We start from the raw sequence: 17,310 nt of genomic DNA on the forward strand, positions 1-17,310 counted from the left end.
TGGAAAAGCATTTTCAACAACAAAACCTAAGAGGAAATATTCTTAGCATATCTAGACATATTTTGCACTTTCTATACTCAATCAAATGGGAAGTCTCTTGGCATATTTTCAATATTTTAAATGCAATATTTCGCCATGCTATACTGGTCATTGTTGATTCGTCGTTGATAAATTTATGATGTTTTGAGGAAAATGGTGTATGTGGTTTTAAAAGGTCTTGCCTTTTTAACTGTGAGACTTAATTGTAAACTTCATTTGGAAATTTCTTTCTACTTCCCCTAAGAGAAAAAAACATACTCAACTTTTCTCTTAAAATTGAAAACCATTTCATCCGGGGAAATTTTAGTAGTATTAGTGAAGTTGACTTGCGTTACCCTTCTTTATCAGAGTGCAGAGAATCTTTTGAGTACACGTTTTTCATAAGAACAAACTATATAAGAACATAAGGCTTCATTGGCCAAAATAAAAAGAACAAGTTAAGAACATTTTAAGGCCTTGTGGACTCAAAAACACCCAATTTCTTAGGAAAATTATCAAAATTATTCACAAAATGGTCAAAATAAGAACATGTTAAGAACATTTATTTTTAGGTTTAAAACTCCAAAAAGTTAAGAACATCTCCGAATAGGCTTTAGCAATTTTGGATGTTCTTATAAAAAAAACGTGTACATAAATTTGATCTTCTCTAATTTTCAAATTTCTTTCAAATTTCTTTGGAAATGAGGCTTTTCGTTATGGGGCAATTATCCAGTGTCGTTTCGTCATAAAACTTGAACACGTTTATGCGACATAACGTTGGTAAGATTGACGTTGCTTTGATTCTGAGAATGTACACATTGTATATGACATATTATAGCGTGTAAAAAATGATGTTTAAATTTTGGCAAAGACTTCTAGCAAAACATTTTAAGCCTTCAGCCACACCTTTGATTGAACTTTAGAAACACGTATTCCGCCTACCCAGGAATACAGCACCAATATTAACCTGATCATGCATGGTTTAAAATGATCTCATCCCAACTTTATGTCAGTCAAACAAAAAACGCCTCCGAAATCTAAAGAGAAACTCGAGTAATCAATGATTTTAATCTAGACTTTAATTTGAATCTTGCGCAATAAACTATTTTCCCATTACAAGTTCCATTACCCCATTAGATTAAATCTCAAATTTCTTTATTAATCACAAATTAAAAATGTGCCTGTGCCGTGTCTAAGGTGAGAGTTCTTTTAATTGGAGGTTCTCTCCACAATGGACAAAAATGAATTTGCAAGTTTTGGGTGGTCTTTCTTTTGTTACGATGTGTGTGGGAGCAAAGATTATAGCGAGATAAGAGGGCGAAATTCGTTCACTTTCCTGGGTAGAATTTCTCAGATTCATTGCTCTCAGATTCAATTATCATAGGGAATTGGATTTTCATCGTTACACACTTTTTTATAAGAACCAGTAAATGTGTGCTGGTTTTTAATTTTTGAAATTTTCAGGCTTGAATGTTCTGATGTTCTTAAAATTTTCAGCCTCATGTTCTTATAAAATTATTGACCTTGTGTAAATGATTACCGTGAGATTCACATGCAGAAAACATATTCCAACCTGCGACGACCAATCGCAATTCTCTTCAGCCTGCAATAAACCCAGTGAATATATTAACCATGACGATAATCCAAGACCTTGGATTAAGTTAAAAGTTGATATTTATATTCGCATCGTTGAAAACACAACTCAAAAATGTCATCAACATACCCCCTTCTCACAGGCCCACTGGGAACCCTTCCCACTGGAAAGATTGGCCAAAATATCATCCCCGGTGGAAAATTATACACTGATGTTTGTCCCCACTGAAAATAATCAAATAAACCAATCCTCGCTGCAAAATATTATGCGATTTTTCCCAACCCCACTGAATTTTCTGACTAGAAAAGAAAAGAATTGAAATCTCCAGACATAAAAGATATGAGAAATTCGATCCCCTTTGAGTTTCACTCCGTTATTTTTATCCCCACTGGCTGAAAAAATCCTACCGAATCTGTGAGAAGGAGGTGCATCAACGCTTTAAAAAAGAGCCGATAAAGAATCGTAATATAAAGATCTGTCTATTATTTCATTAAGGAATCCCAGGCAGCTTTAAGTAGTTGATTTAGCCTCCCCCTTCCTGGAAGTTATATTCAGGACAGCTTCGCATGACATGACTTTTGAATGTGACTTAATAGTAAATTTAATAGACAGGTTGCAAAATTATATCAGTGCAGTCAAAACATGTATGTGATTACTCGAAAAAGCTCACGTGATTTTACTTGCTTTACAACTCAAAGCTGATAACTTTATTAGGGCTAATAAATTCAAACCAATCAGAAATAAAGGTCATGCGACAAGCACATAAAAAATCGAGTAAAAGTGTGATTTGTCTTCAGACTTTAATTTTGCAGCTTGTGTATCGGGAAATTTCATTCTATATACTCATAAACTTTCTCAATCCCGGGGAAACTTTGTTATACCATTTTAAAATAGAAAATTACCAACACTTTCGGTAGGTACAAAAATAGCTCCACCAACTTGTTAGATCATCAGCCTCGGGTCTGTTTTGTCTACGCATTTGTAAGCGGCAAATAACAATTTTTGCCGATGAGCCCTTAAAAAACTTTTGCAATATCCTGGGAATGCGCCAGGAATGTTTCCTTGAAATGAGGAAGTGTAGCCAATGAAGTTTAAACCCGAGGAGCTAGAATCGAAAATCTCCTTGGTAGGATTTGAAGCCACTAAATCCTACCAAAATTGAGCGGGCTTGAGCGGCCCAAGTGGTTTTATACAAATTCCGGATTGAAACTAAAATTCGAAAAAATTCGAAAAAAAATACCACTCGAAAACAAAGAAAACGCTAGATTCAATCCGTCATCAAAAATATGGCGCATATTTTAAGGCTTCACTTTTTATTGCCTGAGAATAGTAAGATTCGATTCTAGCCCTTCGGGCTTTTACTTCATTGAGTCTAACCATCCTACGGTTCCGTACTTACCTAAAACAATCCAAAAATTCGCTAAACAATCAAATGAAAACAGTTGTAATAAAATCAAAATTTCCGAATAATTCGAGAGCTGAACCAAGCTGGCCGCCTAAAAAAAACTATACAGTCTTTTGTGGATGAAGTGCAAGCTTGGTTTTATCTCAATGGCAGTACTGCAGCACTATCATTTGATTGCTTAAGGAACTTTTGGATTATTTTAGGTAATATTGTATGTTTCCAAGCGTTCGTACAACGATTTTTATCATTTCAATCACCATTTTGATTATACAGGGTGCCCCGAAAAAAAGTATCGAGTCGTACCACTTCTATAGAAAGAAAGTTATTGTGTGTGTTTCACGAAATCAGCAATGTTTATAAAAGTTATTGTGTGTTTTTACTAAATCAGCAATGTTTATATAAAAGTTATTGTGTATTTTTACTAAATCAGCAATGTTTATAAAAGTTATTGTGTGTGTTTCACTAAATCAGCAATGTTTATAAAAGTTTCTCTCTGTATCTTTTATGAATTAATTTTTACAAAAAACAATTCTCAATAACTTTAACGTCATGAAAATTGTAAAGAAAGTTAATTCTTTTTAATCATAATGACTGTAATGTTATTGTGTTGGTGTATATTTTCTTACATTTTGTTAAACACACGCGACAACCCTCTACTCAGAATCGTGTTTGGAAACGATACTTTTTTTCGGGACACCCTGTACAGCAATACAAAGATTGCAAAATTATATCAGTGCAGTCAAAACATGTCATTACTCGAAAAGTTTTACGTGATTTTATTCCCATGTTGCTTGCTTTACAACATAGAGCTAATAACTTTATTAGTGTCAATAAATTCGAACCAATCAGAAATTAATGTCATATAACAAGCACACAGAAGTTTCGATTAAAAGCGTGATTTGTTTTCAGACTTCAATTTCGCAACCTGTGTATTGCTTAATGATTTAATCACGAATTCGAAAAGATAAACAAGATACTAAAAACTTAATCGCAACGATTAATTAAAACCATTATAACCATACAAACCATAAAAACGCCTTTGTCAATTAATAAAACTATTTTTGAGTACCTATCACGTGGAATATTTCTAAAGGATGGCTATTAACTTTACTAAACGGCTGGCTAAAATAAACTCCTACGCTAAAATGCAAGCTGAAAGAGAATATTTTTTTCTCGTGAATATCGTATTAGAATGATTGTCGAAGTGGTACCACACTGGCGGATTTAAGACAATAGTGCAAGTACGTCGAAAACATGCAAAGGAGTGCAACGCTTTAAAAGACAATAAAATAACAATTACCAACCTCTTCCTCTGATAAGTTCGACATGGTCTAAAACCACCTATGGTACCAGCAGTATTTTGGTGGGAAAGAAATAAATCTGTCAAATCTAGTTTAATCCCACATTATAATTACGCAATAACTTTGGCAATAACAGTCAACTTCAATAAAAGACATCAAGCCGTGACTATGATTAAAAGACTGTCGATAAGGGGTCAAAAGGGGGATTCGGGGACTGAATGTGTATTTAACTGCACTTAATTAAACCATTGGACGCACGAGATTAAGATAAGCATAAAAGAATTGAATTTTCCAAATTTTAAATTTCAATACACGGGTTGTAAAATTATATCAGTGCATGTGACTACTCGAAAAAGTTCACGCGATTTTATTCCCATGTTACTTGGTTTACAACTTACTGTTGATAAATTGATTAGTACCAGTAAATGTGAAATTAGAAATTTATGTCATGTAACAAGCACATAAAAATAGACGATATCGGCTTCATATGAAAACTCATATTTGACCCCCGAAAATTGTCCACAATGCTTTGCGCGGAAAAAAGTTCGCATTGAAATTTTCTTCGCACAAAGCATTGTGTGGGAAATTCCCGGGGGTCAAATCTGAGTTTTCATATGAAGCCGATATCGTCTATTTCGAATAAAAGCATGATTTGTCTTCTGACTTTAATTTTGCAGCCTGTGCATTTTCCACAAAATTTTGGCAACAGGTTTGATACTCAAGCTGCGAGAATCTACCCTTCTAAAGTTCATTCGCTTTAAATGTGCATTAATCCTTGTTCTGCTTACCATTTTTTTAACTAGCGCTTCAAATCTAACAATACATATATCATTAAAAAAAAACTCAGAATACTATGATTTTTGAGAAAAAATATTTTTAAAGTTTTAGAAAATGAAGATGAAAAAATGAAATTTTTATCCTTTGCGGATGCTAGAAATCCCGTTTTTGGAACAAGAGCACTTTGAACCTAAGTGATGGAATTATTTTCATATGATAACGTTTACCAGCTTGCATAAAGTATAATTTGTTCCTTCCAATATTTTTTTGCTTATTTTCTACTTTGTCTGAATAGTCATGTAACAGATTACTGGAGACCAGGCTCTAATAAGGATATCAACTATAAATATAGTATTGACGTAAAGCTATGTCAAATTAGGAAATCTATTGTATTTTGGGGTTAAAAGTTCTCAGCTTCTTGTATTAGTATAGGCGTTGTATGGGAAAAATTCCAAACCCACGCTCTTTTCTGAAAACCAGTATTTAGAAAATTAGTAAAGGATAAACAAAAACTTATACTAGGTGTCGTTTCATGCAAGCTGCATAAGCTACTAGTAGAACAACCTTTACTACCGCCAGGAAACATTACATGGCGTTATCCAAAGTTGGGCCTTGACAAGTATTAAGAAAGTTATACAAATTGAATAGCTTCATTTTTATAGCTAGGGCTCTATATTCGTCTAATTTTATTGAAGAGTCGCATTTTTTTAGAAATTTAGGGCCCTAAGAAAACGCGTGCATTGATATCACCTTCAGTGTCCTTCCAACTATACGAAAGCCTAATTGTAGGCTACACACAAATCTAAAGGTTGTTAAAAGTTTTAACCAAAACTGACTATTTGTCATTTCTCCATGCAGTCCAAAAGTTTTAGCCTATTTTTTGGTGATACACGCTTTTTTTATAAGAATGGTATAAATCCATTTCATCATGGATATTCTTAACTTTCTTGGGAAAATCATTCTAAAATATTCTTACAGCATTCTCAGGTTAGGATCCTAATTCAGACTAGATTAAACATTTAGTACATACGTCTCAAGCATAAAATGGCATTTTTGTGAAAGGAGTGAGTCTTACTTGGGGGTAATTGACTATTTATAATTAAAAATGCTCTAAAAACGGCATTCTTAGCTTGAGTAGCAAAATTCCATGATGGTGATATTATTCTTATTTTTCAGGCCATTTTCATCATGGACATTCTTATAAAGTGTGTAAACCGTTCTCAAAAAATGAGAATTGGAATTAGAGTTCCGGACTTTTTATCCAGGAAATTTCAAGAGTCCCATTAAGTCTTTCTGCCCGCTTATGCAGAGGACCTACACCAAATATTGCATTTAAAATATGCCTATAATTTAATTTCCTATTAGTATCCAAAGGATAGATTAAACCAATTAGAGGGTAGCCCAAAACCGTTATATAATTACACGGAGATGTTTTCTTGTGATATGTCGCCAAACAAAACCAATGGCAACCAACGAAAACAAACAACTGCAAATATGCATTTTCGAACGCAGCCATTCTTACTCAAAATCTTTAATAAAACCTATGGTTTTAATCCTTTTTCGGATGGTGATTCGAAGCTTCAATGGGGATAAGAATTTACTTCGAATAGCCCGAGAGATATCTGCCGCAAAAATTAGTACCGCGAAATGCAACTCTTACTACTCTTACTCAACTCTTAAATTCTCGAGAAATTATAGGAAATGAAAGAATTTCGACAAAAAGTGGGTGTCAGCCACGAAAAAATTAGTTCCGCAAAAAAACGCCAATTTCATACCCTCGCACCGCGAAAATAGGTTTCCGCGAAAATTAGTTCCCTTATGGTAAAAAGATGGACTTTTCTGATGTAATTGAGGCATTGTGGTTCAGTTTAGTGTAAACACCAGCTTCAGCTTGAAGAGTGTAAATAGCCATAAATATTGTAATCTGATTTTTCGAAGAAAAGTATTTTAATCGCAGAATCAACGATAAAAAAAAAAACCAATAGGAAAGAAACTTGAATAACTCAGGATGATTTAGCCTTAATTTAGCTGAAAGTTCGAATAACCGAGAGTTTTTTACCTGAGTAGGGTAAGCAGATCCAAGGAGAACGCAATCTCACTTCCAATAAACGGATTATTCGAATAAGTGTAAGTTCGAATAACCGGGATAAATCTTTTTCTAGTTTTAATTTAACATTGGTAAAAACCGGGGTGTTCCATAAAAAACATTACGTCATAAATATCATAAATCTCGAGCTTTTAAAGGGTCGAGAAAAAAATCTCCGACGGCAGATGGTTGAACTCTATGAAAATTTTTATGAAACCTCATTTCGAAGAATGGAAACCAAAACCTATAAAATAGGGCTCCTCAAAAGCAATGAAGAGTAAGAAAATAATTTATCAACTTACAAGGTGTGAGTATGTGACCATTCAACAACCTCTGTTGCTAGTCATCTAATGATCGTTGACGAAAGAGACATCCTGTTCCGTGTTATACCATCTGGCACTTCTCCGATAATCGTTAAGAAATACTCTGTTCCGTGCTTCATCATCTCAATTTCCAGTACAATGAAAAGTATTATCTGTGATAATTTCATTTTAATAATTGTCTGTCTAAAAGTGAAGCATGAAAATTTAGAAAATAACTTTTGTAGAATGAAACATTCAGTTTATCTGGTACCTAATAGGCAACCCTCGTGGACTAAATTTCTTTCCTTTGTCTTTGTACTCTAAGATCCTGAGTAAATATTTTCAAAATATAAATATAAATTTATAAATTTTCAAAAAAATTTCGGACCTCTCCCCCCTTTTTTAAAGGTTTAAGAACCTCCACGTTTGTTATTTTTGAAAATATTTTCAGTTATCAAAAGATGGATCGCTGTAAATAGCCTGATTTTGGTATATAATTACCATATTATGGGGTTTTTAGGTACAATTTCAAACTCCCAACTTCGGAGACCCCCTATTATTCGGGACTTTAGAGCATTATCATGTTAGTTATATCAGACACATATTTCATATCAGGACAGTGCCATGCCTATTGCTATATCATGCTTATATAAGCAAAACAAATTTTTTTTTTCCTCTTTCTGACCAATCTTGCTCCACATTGGTGTCAATCCAATGTATAAAAGCTTGCGAATTAAAATTGATGAGTAAGCAAACGACATCACTCTTATTTAAAAACAAAACCTTTAATGCAAAAGAATCTAGAAAAATATCACCGTGACATTTTGGCTAAAAATACGGTAAAAAGCAGAAATCTGTAGAAATTCTTTGCACCGCTGATTTCGTCCAAAAGTAACGGTGATCTTAAATATCCGAGACTTTTTCTAGATGACAAAATGAAAAAATAAAAGTTCCAAAAACTTTTTATGCGGAGTAAAAATATTTTCATAAAACGTCTCTATGCTTTTCATCTCAAAAATGTTAAAAAATTCTATATATGGTATCTATGTGAAAATGAGCTAAAAATTTACTTTTAGTACTTTTTGTCGATTGAAAAAAAAAACGACATTATAATAATGTTGTATTCAGATAGAACCTGAAATAAAGTACGTTTGACTCTCTCTTATTCGCCCTTTAAAGAAATGTCTTCTAAGTAAGGGAAGTTCGTATTACAAAGAGTATTTAACACTACTTTCCAATTGAGGGAACCAATTTTCAATTCGAATTGCAAAAGGATCCGAATTTTAGAGGCTCGAATTAGAGATAGTTGACTGTCCCTTAAAGGAACATATTTTGGCGAGTAGTAAAAATCTTTTGAAAGATTGGCATTTACTTAATTTTGGTAAGATGTAACTTGGCGATCTTTGGTAGAGTTTGTCAAAATTAGTTCTCTATGAAATTAATTTCCTGATAGTTTAAGCTTTTTTTTAACGGGGACTGAGAATTAGCTTCAATTATAGAAAATCTCATATTGTTCTTAGAAGCTCAAATAAGTAATACCACACATAACCCACACATCTCTTGAATGTGCTTTTTGAAAACGCAGTTGTTTTGGAGACCTAAGATCGAACGAATGCTTCTTAAAGCAATAGCTCTATATCAAAACGAAAGACGTCAAAAATAATTGAAATCGTAGAAAAATATAAGATCAACATCTAAACTAAAAACGATCATTATAGAAAGGGTAAATTGACACCTTTAAACTTTGAAGATGTAGAGGATTGTTTATTCCTGTCCACAGATTTCGAGCGTTCTGATTGGTTCCTGCTGGTCACATGGTCAAATTTCGAGGAATCTGATTGGATATTTTTGTTGACGTCAGATTGATTTTTGGTTGGTGTAGAGTCTATGTTTAAATTAGGTTCCCATGATTTTAAATTTGGACTAGAAGCTATCTGATCAGTTTCAAAATCCAAGTCTAGTGAATCAACTCTTGTATTATTCATAGTTTTACTATCGAGTTTCTGTTCTGTTGCTTTTGATCCTGGCGTGTCCATATTTGTACGGTTCAGTTCTTTATTTGAAGATTCTATAGTGCCACTCCCTTGAGCGATACTTTTTGATGAGTTAGAGCTCAGTTCTCCAGTGGAAGCCGCAACTGCAGATTTTTTCACTTCCGTATCTATTATACGAGTTATACGTATTCCAGTGTCTACTTCTGTTGTCTCTTGACAACTTTTGGTAATCTCAGTTTTACTAACAAAATCTTTCTTTTCAATATTAAGATTTTCACTCTTTTCGGGTTTCGAAGTATCACTTTGTACTGTAGAACTCGTCATCTCAACACCATCCTCGTCCTCGTCGTCATTACCTAACAATTGATCCTCCGTCAATAATTTATCATCCATGTCCTCGTCATTACCATCAGAATCGTCAAAATCCAATAACTCATTTTCATTCATGACAGGGCTATCATTCAATTCATTCAAGTTTTCCTTGATAATGCGTTCATCCATAGAAGTATGGTCTTTGTTTTTTATATCAGAACCTGAATGATTCGCAGTAGAGTTTTTAGTTTCATCTTTAGAAAAAATACCTTTCGAACTGTCTTTTTTGTCTACCTTTCGATGTTCAGGAGCTGAATCACTATTATCAGTATTACTAGGAGTTTCATTTGAAAGAGAATTGCTACCGCCAGATTTAGTAGAGCTTTCATCGTTCGATTTCAACGTGTCCTTAGATGTGTTTATTGCCAAATTGACCTCATTCGAATTTTGTGATGTTGATGAACCTTTTATATCAAACTTTAAATTTTCTTGCTTTGAAATCTTTGTTACATCAATGTCATCTAACATATTTTGCGTCCTCTCATTATCTTTAATATCATTCCGAGTTGATAAATTTTCATTCATTTTATCAAGATTTTGAGTTTGTTTTGCTGTAAAGTTTTCGTCACTTTTGTTCGAGGTTTTGATGCCCGTTTTATCTTTTATAGTGGTTGAAGTATTGTCACTTTCTATATTGACACTTCTGTTTTTGTTGTTCGTATCTCCTTTCGTTACTGTATTAATACTGTGTGTAGTACTTGTCGAATCATTTGAATTTCCAGTTTGCGTAATTAGTAGAGTTTCGTTTTTTTCGGTGTTTCGGTTTGGCGATTTCTCTTTTTTAATCAGACCCGGACCGAACCTTTTCGATTCCATATTAGTTTTCCTACTGGTATCAGGTTGGGTGGAATCCGACATAGTCTCTTTACTACCGCCTAGTTTACCGGTATTGTCCGTCGTCGCTGACGTTGTCGACTCGTCTATAAGAACAACGGCGTTTTGAGCCCTCAACGCCGAGCCTGCGGTCGTATTTGCGGTTTGACGTAAGCGTGCTTTACGTTCGTGATCAGCCCGTACAAGATCTTTATAACGTATCCGGATGTATCCACCCTCTTTGAGGGAAATCTCAATTGAACCGTCACTGTGTAAATGGAGTTTGGGTCCAAGACTTGATCTTTTGTCACCCACCTATCAAATGGAAAAATTTAAAAACATAAAACTGACATTCCAATAAACAAGAACGTTCTAAAACCTCAGCGAACCACAAAATCAATTTCTGGTATGCTTTCGCATTCATATTTATCACAAGATGGAAAATTAACTTTTATAGTCTTTTTTTCAGTCTATTTTTCAGTCTCAGCCTCTTTAGCATAACCATGGAACAAAAGGGACAAGTCGTCTAAATAAAGAGAAATAAAGATAAAACTTTTCGGCATACGTACCATATCCAATATAGATTGATAATGCCTCTTTATGTAACTGGTCACCGAATGGGGTACGTCCTCTTCTTCTGCTGTAAAAGAGAGACCGCTCCCTCCGACACGCTCTGGTGGTGGTTTGCGTTCGGGGACCGGAGTAGATTTTGAATTAATGATCGTGATTTCTTCATCTGAATCGTCTTTGGGAGAATCAGTTTGATCAACCCCTTCTGTTACTTGATCCTTCCTTTCTGAAGCCTGGTCAGCCCCTTCTGTTTCTTGATCAACCCCTTCTGTTTCTTGATCAACCCTTTTCGTTCCTTGAATCTCATTATCGGGTTCAGGACTATTATCGGAAGGATCTAATCCAAGACAGCCAGCAATGGCCAGAGCTTCCTGGTCAGTGATCTCCGTTTCATCATCCTCAGTTGCTTTTGACTCCTCCAGAAGCTCTTTTTCATCTTTCCGACAATCATCTTTGTTAGATTCTGAAGCTTTTGGTGATGACGGTTTTGGCTCAGATGCTCCGATGCTTAGATCTTTGTCAGTTTTATTCGATTCTTCGGTCGCACTAGAGGTATTGGCTGATGATTCTTGAGTTGTATTCTCAGACATTTCGGTATCACTATGAATGTTTCGATCTTTATTCGATTCTTCGATCGTGCTGCATATATCGGCAGTTTTATTCTCGGGCATTTCGGTATCACTATCTTTAGACTTGGTCAACAGTTCGTTATCAATGACTGTGCTGTTCACCACATCATTAGTTTTACCAGAGCTGAAATCACTTTCACTTTCGTCAATTTCCATGGCCATGATCGGTGGTTGTCCTGGTGATTGTATTGGTTCATCCATACATTGACTTTCTTCTGAAGAAGACAGCTGAGAATCTGAAGCCAATATTGTAGCTGTATCTTTGTCATTGATAGATGAAGATTCAAGTTCTTGTGACATTGGTGTTGCTTCAGGGTCTTTTGATTGGGGTTTTGAAGGTGATTGAGAAGCCACAGTTGGAGCAGTGGTGTTATCTGTCTGGTCAGTTAAATCTGTTTCAATATCATCAAGGTTTGCAGAATTTGTTTCCATAGCCATAACTGGCTCTCCAGGATCTTTAGATTCTTGTTTTTCTGGCGTTGTTTTCTTTTCATTCGAACAGGACGTATCAATTGGAATGTCATTAGCTCTCGGAGAAGACGGCGATACTATATCTGAGAATTCTAACGGATTGTCTTCCTCCTCCGGCATCTCTGGCAAACTGATGGGCGGGATTGACGGAATCATGAAATCGTCGCGTAGGGCGGGTGTCATTTCACCCGCTTCGTACTGGCGGTCTTGGAAAGATAGGGCAGGTCCTTTGAATGATTTCCTTGGTATGTAGCGTTTGATTGATGCTGTAGGATTGGTGTGTTTGATTCGTGGTCCTGTGGAGGTTGTTGTTGATGAAGATTGTTGCTGCGATTCTGATACAATGGTCGCGGCGATAGTTGGTAATGAGGATGTTGACGGTGGTTGGAAAGTCTGTTGATTGGTTATCACAGTTGTGGCTGTTGGAGCTTGTTGAGAAGTAACTGGTGGCGTTTGTTGGGTACTTGATGAAGGAGCTTGAGACTTCGATGTTGGTGTTACATGTTGTAGAATCTGAGCAGGTACTGGTTGAACTCGTTGGTTGAGTGATTCTAGAGGTTGCTTTTGAAGGGATTTCTGGCTCGTTACAATCTGAGATGTTGGCGTTCGGTTAAACATAGTAGGAGGTTGTTGCTGAAAGGATTGAGGTGATCTTTGGTCTTGTGTTATGTTTTGAACGGGTTGAACAGCCTGGGAAGATTGATGGGTGGATGATTGGCTTTCAGTAGACAGATTAGTAAGCTCTCCCATCAAATCGTTGATACGGAAAGAATGTAGTTTGCCAAAGTTGACGACTCTTGGGTGAAAGTGAGTTTGTTGTTGGACAACTGGAGCTTGTTGTGGGTTAGGTCGTGGAAATCTGTTTTGGTTTTGGTTCTGTTGTGTTGGAAGTCTCTGGTTGAATTGGGCAGATCCCTGTGGTCTTGCTGTTTTGATCATGGAAGTAGGTCCTTGAGTATAGACAGATGATCTTGAATTTTGTGGGTTGTTCGTGAGGGGCGGGAATGGGTGTCGTTGCTGGGCGTGGTTGGCGGAGGAGTATTGTGTCCTTTGAGGGAGCTGGGCGTGGTTGGTGGAAGAGAATTGTGTCCTTTGAGGGAGCTGCTGTTGATTTTGATGAATGAGTTGTTGTTGATTGCTGCCTCCAGATGGAGGTGATGGGTGCCTCACTGCGGAGAAGGAGGGTCGAGGCAGTTGCTGGTTGGCGGGTGGGGAGGTAGGGTGGGTACCCCTCATAATATTGACTTGGTGTCTGTTTGGTTGCTGGCTTGCAATTGAGGCGTTGATCCTTTGGGGGTTGTTTTCCCGGCTGTGTTGGTTTGTTCCCGTCACTATTTGAGAAGTTTGGATGTTACGTTGTTGCGTTGGAAATACTCCTGGATAGCGGACCCGCTGCTGCGTCCCGTCTGGCGATAATCCCACCCGGATACCACTTTGAGACGGTTGTTGGATGTTCAGATGGGTCAGCCTAGGCTGCTGCGCTCTTATGGAGGTTTGGCCCATACGAATACCAATCGACTGTATGGGTTGCTGCTGAGAGTGTATAGGACCGACTGTGAAAGGAAATGAAAATTGATTTCAAATTTAGTCTTAGGAAATGATCTGGAATTTAAAATCTGTTATTCTTTTTAGCGGCAGAGTGAAAACCATAAGCAGTGTAGGATAAAATATTTTTTTCATTGGTTATTGCTTATTTTGCTTTATTAACTTATTTCTAGCAGTGGACACCCAGCTATATTGTTCTTACGTATGCTTTTGACGACGATGCCTTTAGCGAGAATGAAACCCTGTCCTCCCAAATAGAAGTCAAGGAAAATGGCCACTACACTACTAATGCCAAGTAAAATTAATACAGAAATTACTTACTAGGCCTTGCACCAGGAATAGGTTGAAAATGCGCGTTATGGTATAAAGCTGGCTGAGAACCTAAAAGGGAAAATGATAGTTTTGTTATTTTATGAAGTGTATTAAGATTATGGACCCCAGCATTTGTTTGCTCATAGACTATGCAGATGGAACATAGTGTCTCACGTAAACGTCAAATTTTCAAAAAGTGAGTGAGTACTCTTTTATTGAAATTCAGTAATGCGCATCTGTCAACCGTTTTGAAGGCATCTGCATGAAAGATGATAGCGTTCGAGTTTTTAGGCTCTTCCAGAAAATGTTCTTACATGGGGGGTGGAGGATATAGTGCCCTGTTGGTAGTGAAAAATCTACAAAAATGCCTTGTCCGGGGGGTAAACCTGCTCTTCTGTTTGGGGGTAATTTTGCTCTGTTTGAGGGTAATTTTGAATGTCCAGTGGGTATCAACTAATGCTTGTCCGGGGGGTTTGACCTGCTCTCCGGGGGGGGGGGGTCAAAAGTCACAATGTCTGGGGGTAAATTTCCAAAAAATGTTATATCCTCCATCCTCCCCCACCCAATTTTTTTCTGGAAAATCCCTTTACAGGATCATCAAATTACTTTGATGTAAGTACAGGATCATCAAATTACTTTGATGTAAGGTCCTTAGATTGACGCGCTCTCACCGCCGATCCCTTACTACTTAACTGTCGAGGTTCCCATATATAAAAAGGAAGTGTCTGAAAAAATGAAAAATCTAGTAGTGGAAACAGAAAATAATATGGAGGAACTAGTCATCGACTATGAAACTGAACATGTTTTCAGTGTTTGAGCAATTAGCCTATCCTGGCCTATCTAGTGTTGAAAATTATATGGCTGTGAAAGATTAAGATTGAGTGGAGGGAAGGAAGCAGTGAATTACAAAAATCGTAGTTCACGGACGAAGGTTAATTCTCAAAATTTTGGTAAGCCACATTTAAATGCGTAGAGGAGTTGCATTAACGTAATTGATTGAAAAGTAATTATTTTGAGTGAAAACCTTTAGTCGTGTAAACAAGGGAATACAAAATTGTTAATCATGCAAATACCTGGTATGAGCCTTGGATCAGTATACAGATGTTGCAAGTTCATTTGCTGGTGAACGGATGCAAATCTATGCATCACTTGCGATTGCATCTGTGTCTGCGGGTCGTTCAAGTCGTACGGTGGAAGTTGTGGGTCCACTGCGATTGGTATTGGACACATCGCAACGCTTCGTGGTTGTTGAGATAATTGCTGAAGTTGTGATATTGGGTGTTGCTGCGGCTGTTGTGTTTGGTGCTGTGCCGGTGGAGTCGGTGGCTGTCGGGGCCGCAAGATGTTGGGTAGAGGATGTCTTTGATGCGAGCCCTGTGGTTGCTGCAGATTTGAGGGCCGTGGTTGTGGAACATTCGACCCTGAAGATAACGCAACTAATTGGGGTCCCTGGTCTTGTTTCTGGTCCGAAGAACCAGATTGTTTAAATATATGTTTTACAGCTTCGAAGACTTTAGCAGCAAGGTTATCCACAATTTGCGAGTACGTTGGGTGATTCAAAATGGCGTTACCAGGTTGTCGGCCAAACTTTTTACGAATTCGATCGGTGAGCCAATTGTTAATGCGTGTCTTGATAGAGCCGTCTGAGGTCTCTTTACTAGTGAATACTTGTTTAGCAACCGCCTAAGAAAAAAATGGGGATCTTAAATATCTTGGCCGATGACTTCGAGTAGATTTAAGCAGTATATCAAAGTTTCTTGGAAATTTGCATTTTTATAGAAGCGAAGTCTTACCCCCCGCCACCCCAAAAAAAAACAAAAAAGTAGTACGTCTAACAAACAGTGAAACTAATGAAATATAGAGGTTCTGGAGTTTCGATGTTTAAAAGCAGGAGGGGAATCTCGACTGGAGATATTCCTGTTGAAGGTGTGTTTGCTTTAAGTTTAAGTGTGAACTCTTCTTTGCTTCCAAATGGAAACCATTCTCAAGGAGCTAAGTCTGGTCACGCTGAAGTGGTTTCCAAATTGTAGCCAAAAAGAGTGACCACTCATAACGAATTAAATTTAATAAAAGACAAGCAACATGCTGAATGGACCTACCTGATGATGAAACTTAGATAGCAATAAGGAGAAAAGCAATCATTAAGAAAATATAGCGCTTAGCGAAAATGCATTAAATGTCATCATTGATTGTTGATGGGGGGAGGGGTTTAGGGAAAAAAGAAATAGAAAGTTCTGGTTGCAAAATTGCAAAAGTTTTATTGACAATTGAATCATGCTTGATGGTGGCATTGTTATCAATAATTTTTTTAAGTGAAAAAACAAAGAAATGTACGGAAAAAGCCCAATTCAAATCTGCAAAAACGGCGATTTCCGGCATATTTCCGGCATATTTCCGGCATTTTCGGCCGGAAAAATCTTTTTCTCAAAAATCGGACTCGGCCATGTTTTGGGGCATTGTTATTAGGCATCTTTGAGCAAAAAATCAGAAAAAACTATGATAAAATCTCAAGAAAATGCCAAATAAACAGTTTTTCCGGCATATTTCCGGTATTTTCGGCCGGAAAAAAATTTTTCTCAAAAATCGGACTCGGCCATGTTTTGGGCATTGTTAATACGCATCTTTGAGCAAAAAATCAGAAATAACTAATGATAAAATCTCGAGAAAATGCCAAAAAACCTGTTTTTCCGGCATATTTCCGGCATTTTCGGCCGGAAAATTTTTTTTTTCCAAAATCAGGCTCCGTCACATTTTAGGTATTATCATTTTGCATCAGTGTGCAAAATTTCATAAAAAAATATAAAGTACAGCTCGAGAAAATCAAGAAATACCGTTTTTCCGGCGGAAATGGGCTGCACCGGCGATTTTTAGAAAGTTCCGGCTTCAAAACTCAGTTCTATTGACGATTGAACCATGCTTCATGGTGGGCATTGCTATCAATAATGTTTTTGTGTGGAAAAACAACGAAATAAAAGGAAAAAGTCCGATGAAAATCTGCAAAAAATGGCGATTTCCGGCATATTTCCGGCATTTTCGACCGGAAAAAATTTTTTCTCAAAAATCGGACTCGGCCAAGTTATGGGCATTGCTAATACGCATCTTTGTGCAAAAAATCAGAAAA

At 36.7% G+C, this 17,310-nt stretch overlaps 1 protein-coding gene across 1 annotated transcript in view; it reads right to left on the minus strand.

Annotated features, from left to right (window-relative positions):
* Positions 1-9,119: 9,119 nt before the first annotated feature.
* LOC136809511 (serine-rich adhesin for platelets-like) overlaps positions 9,120-17,310 on the minus strand; it is a 29,015-nt gene continuing 20,824 nt past the window's right edge. The window contains exons 11-14 of the mRNA XM_067066052.1: positions 15,263-15,872; positions 14,199-14,258; positions 11,232-13,885; positions 9,120-10,977 (exon numbers count right to left, since the gene is read on the minus strand). Coding sequence (XP_066922153.1) covers positions 9,196-10,977; positions 11,232-13,885; positions 14,199-14,258; positions 15,263-15,872 — 5,106 coding nt within the window. The 3' untranslated portion in view covers positions 9,120-9,195. The remainder of the gene's footprint in view (positions 10,978-11,231; positions 13,886-14,198; positions 14,259-15,262; positions 15,873-17,310) is intronic.

Source organism: Clytia hemisphaerica, unplaced genomic scaffold (assembly GCF_902728285.1).
Source record: "Clytia hemisphaerica strain Z4C2 unplaced genomic scaffold, Clytia hemisphaerica genome assembly, whole genome shotgun sequence".
Classification (NCBI taxonomy): Eukaryota; Metazoa; Cnidaria; class Hydrozoa; order Leptothecata; family Clytiidae; genus Clytia; species Clytia hemisphaerica.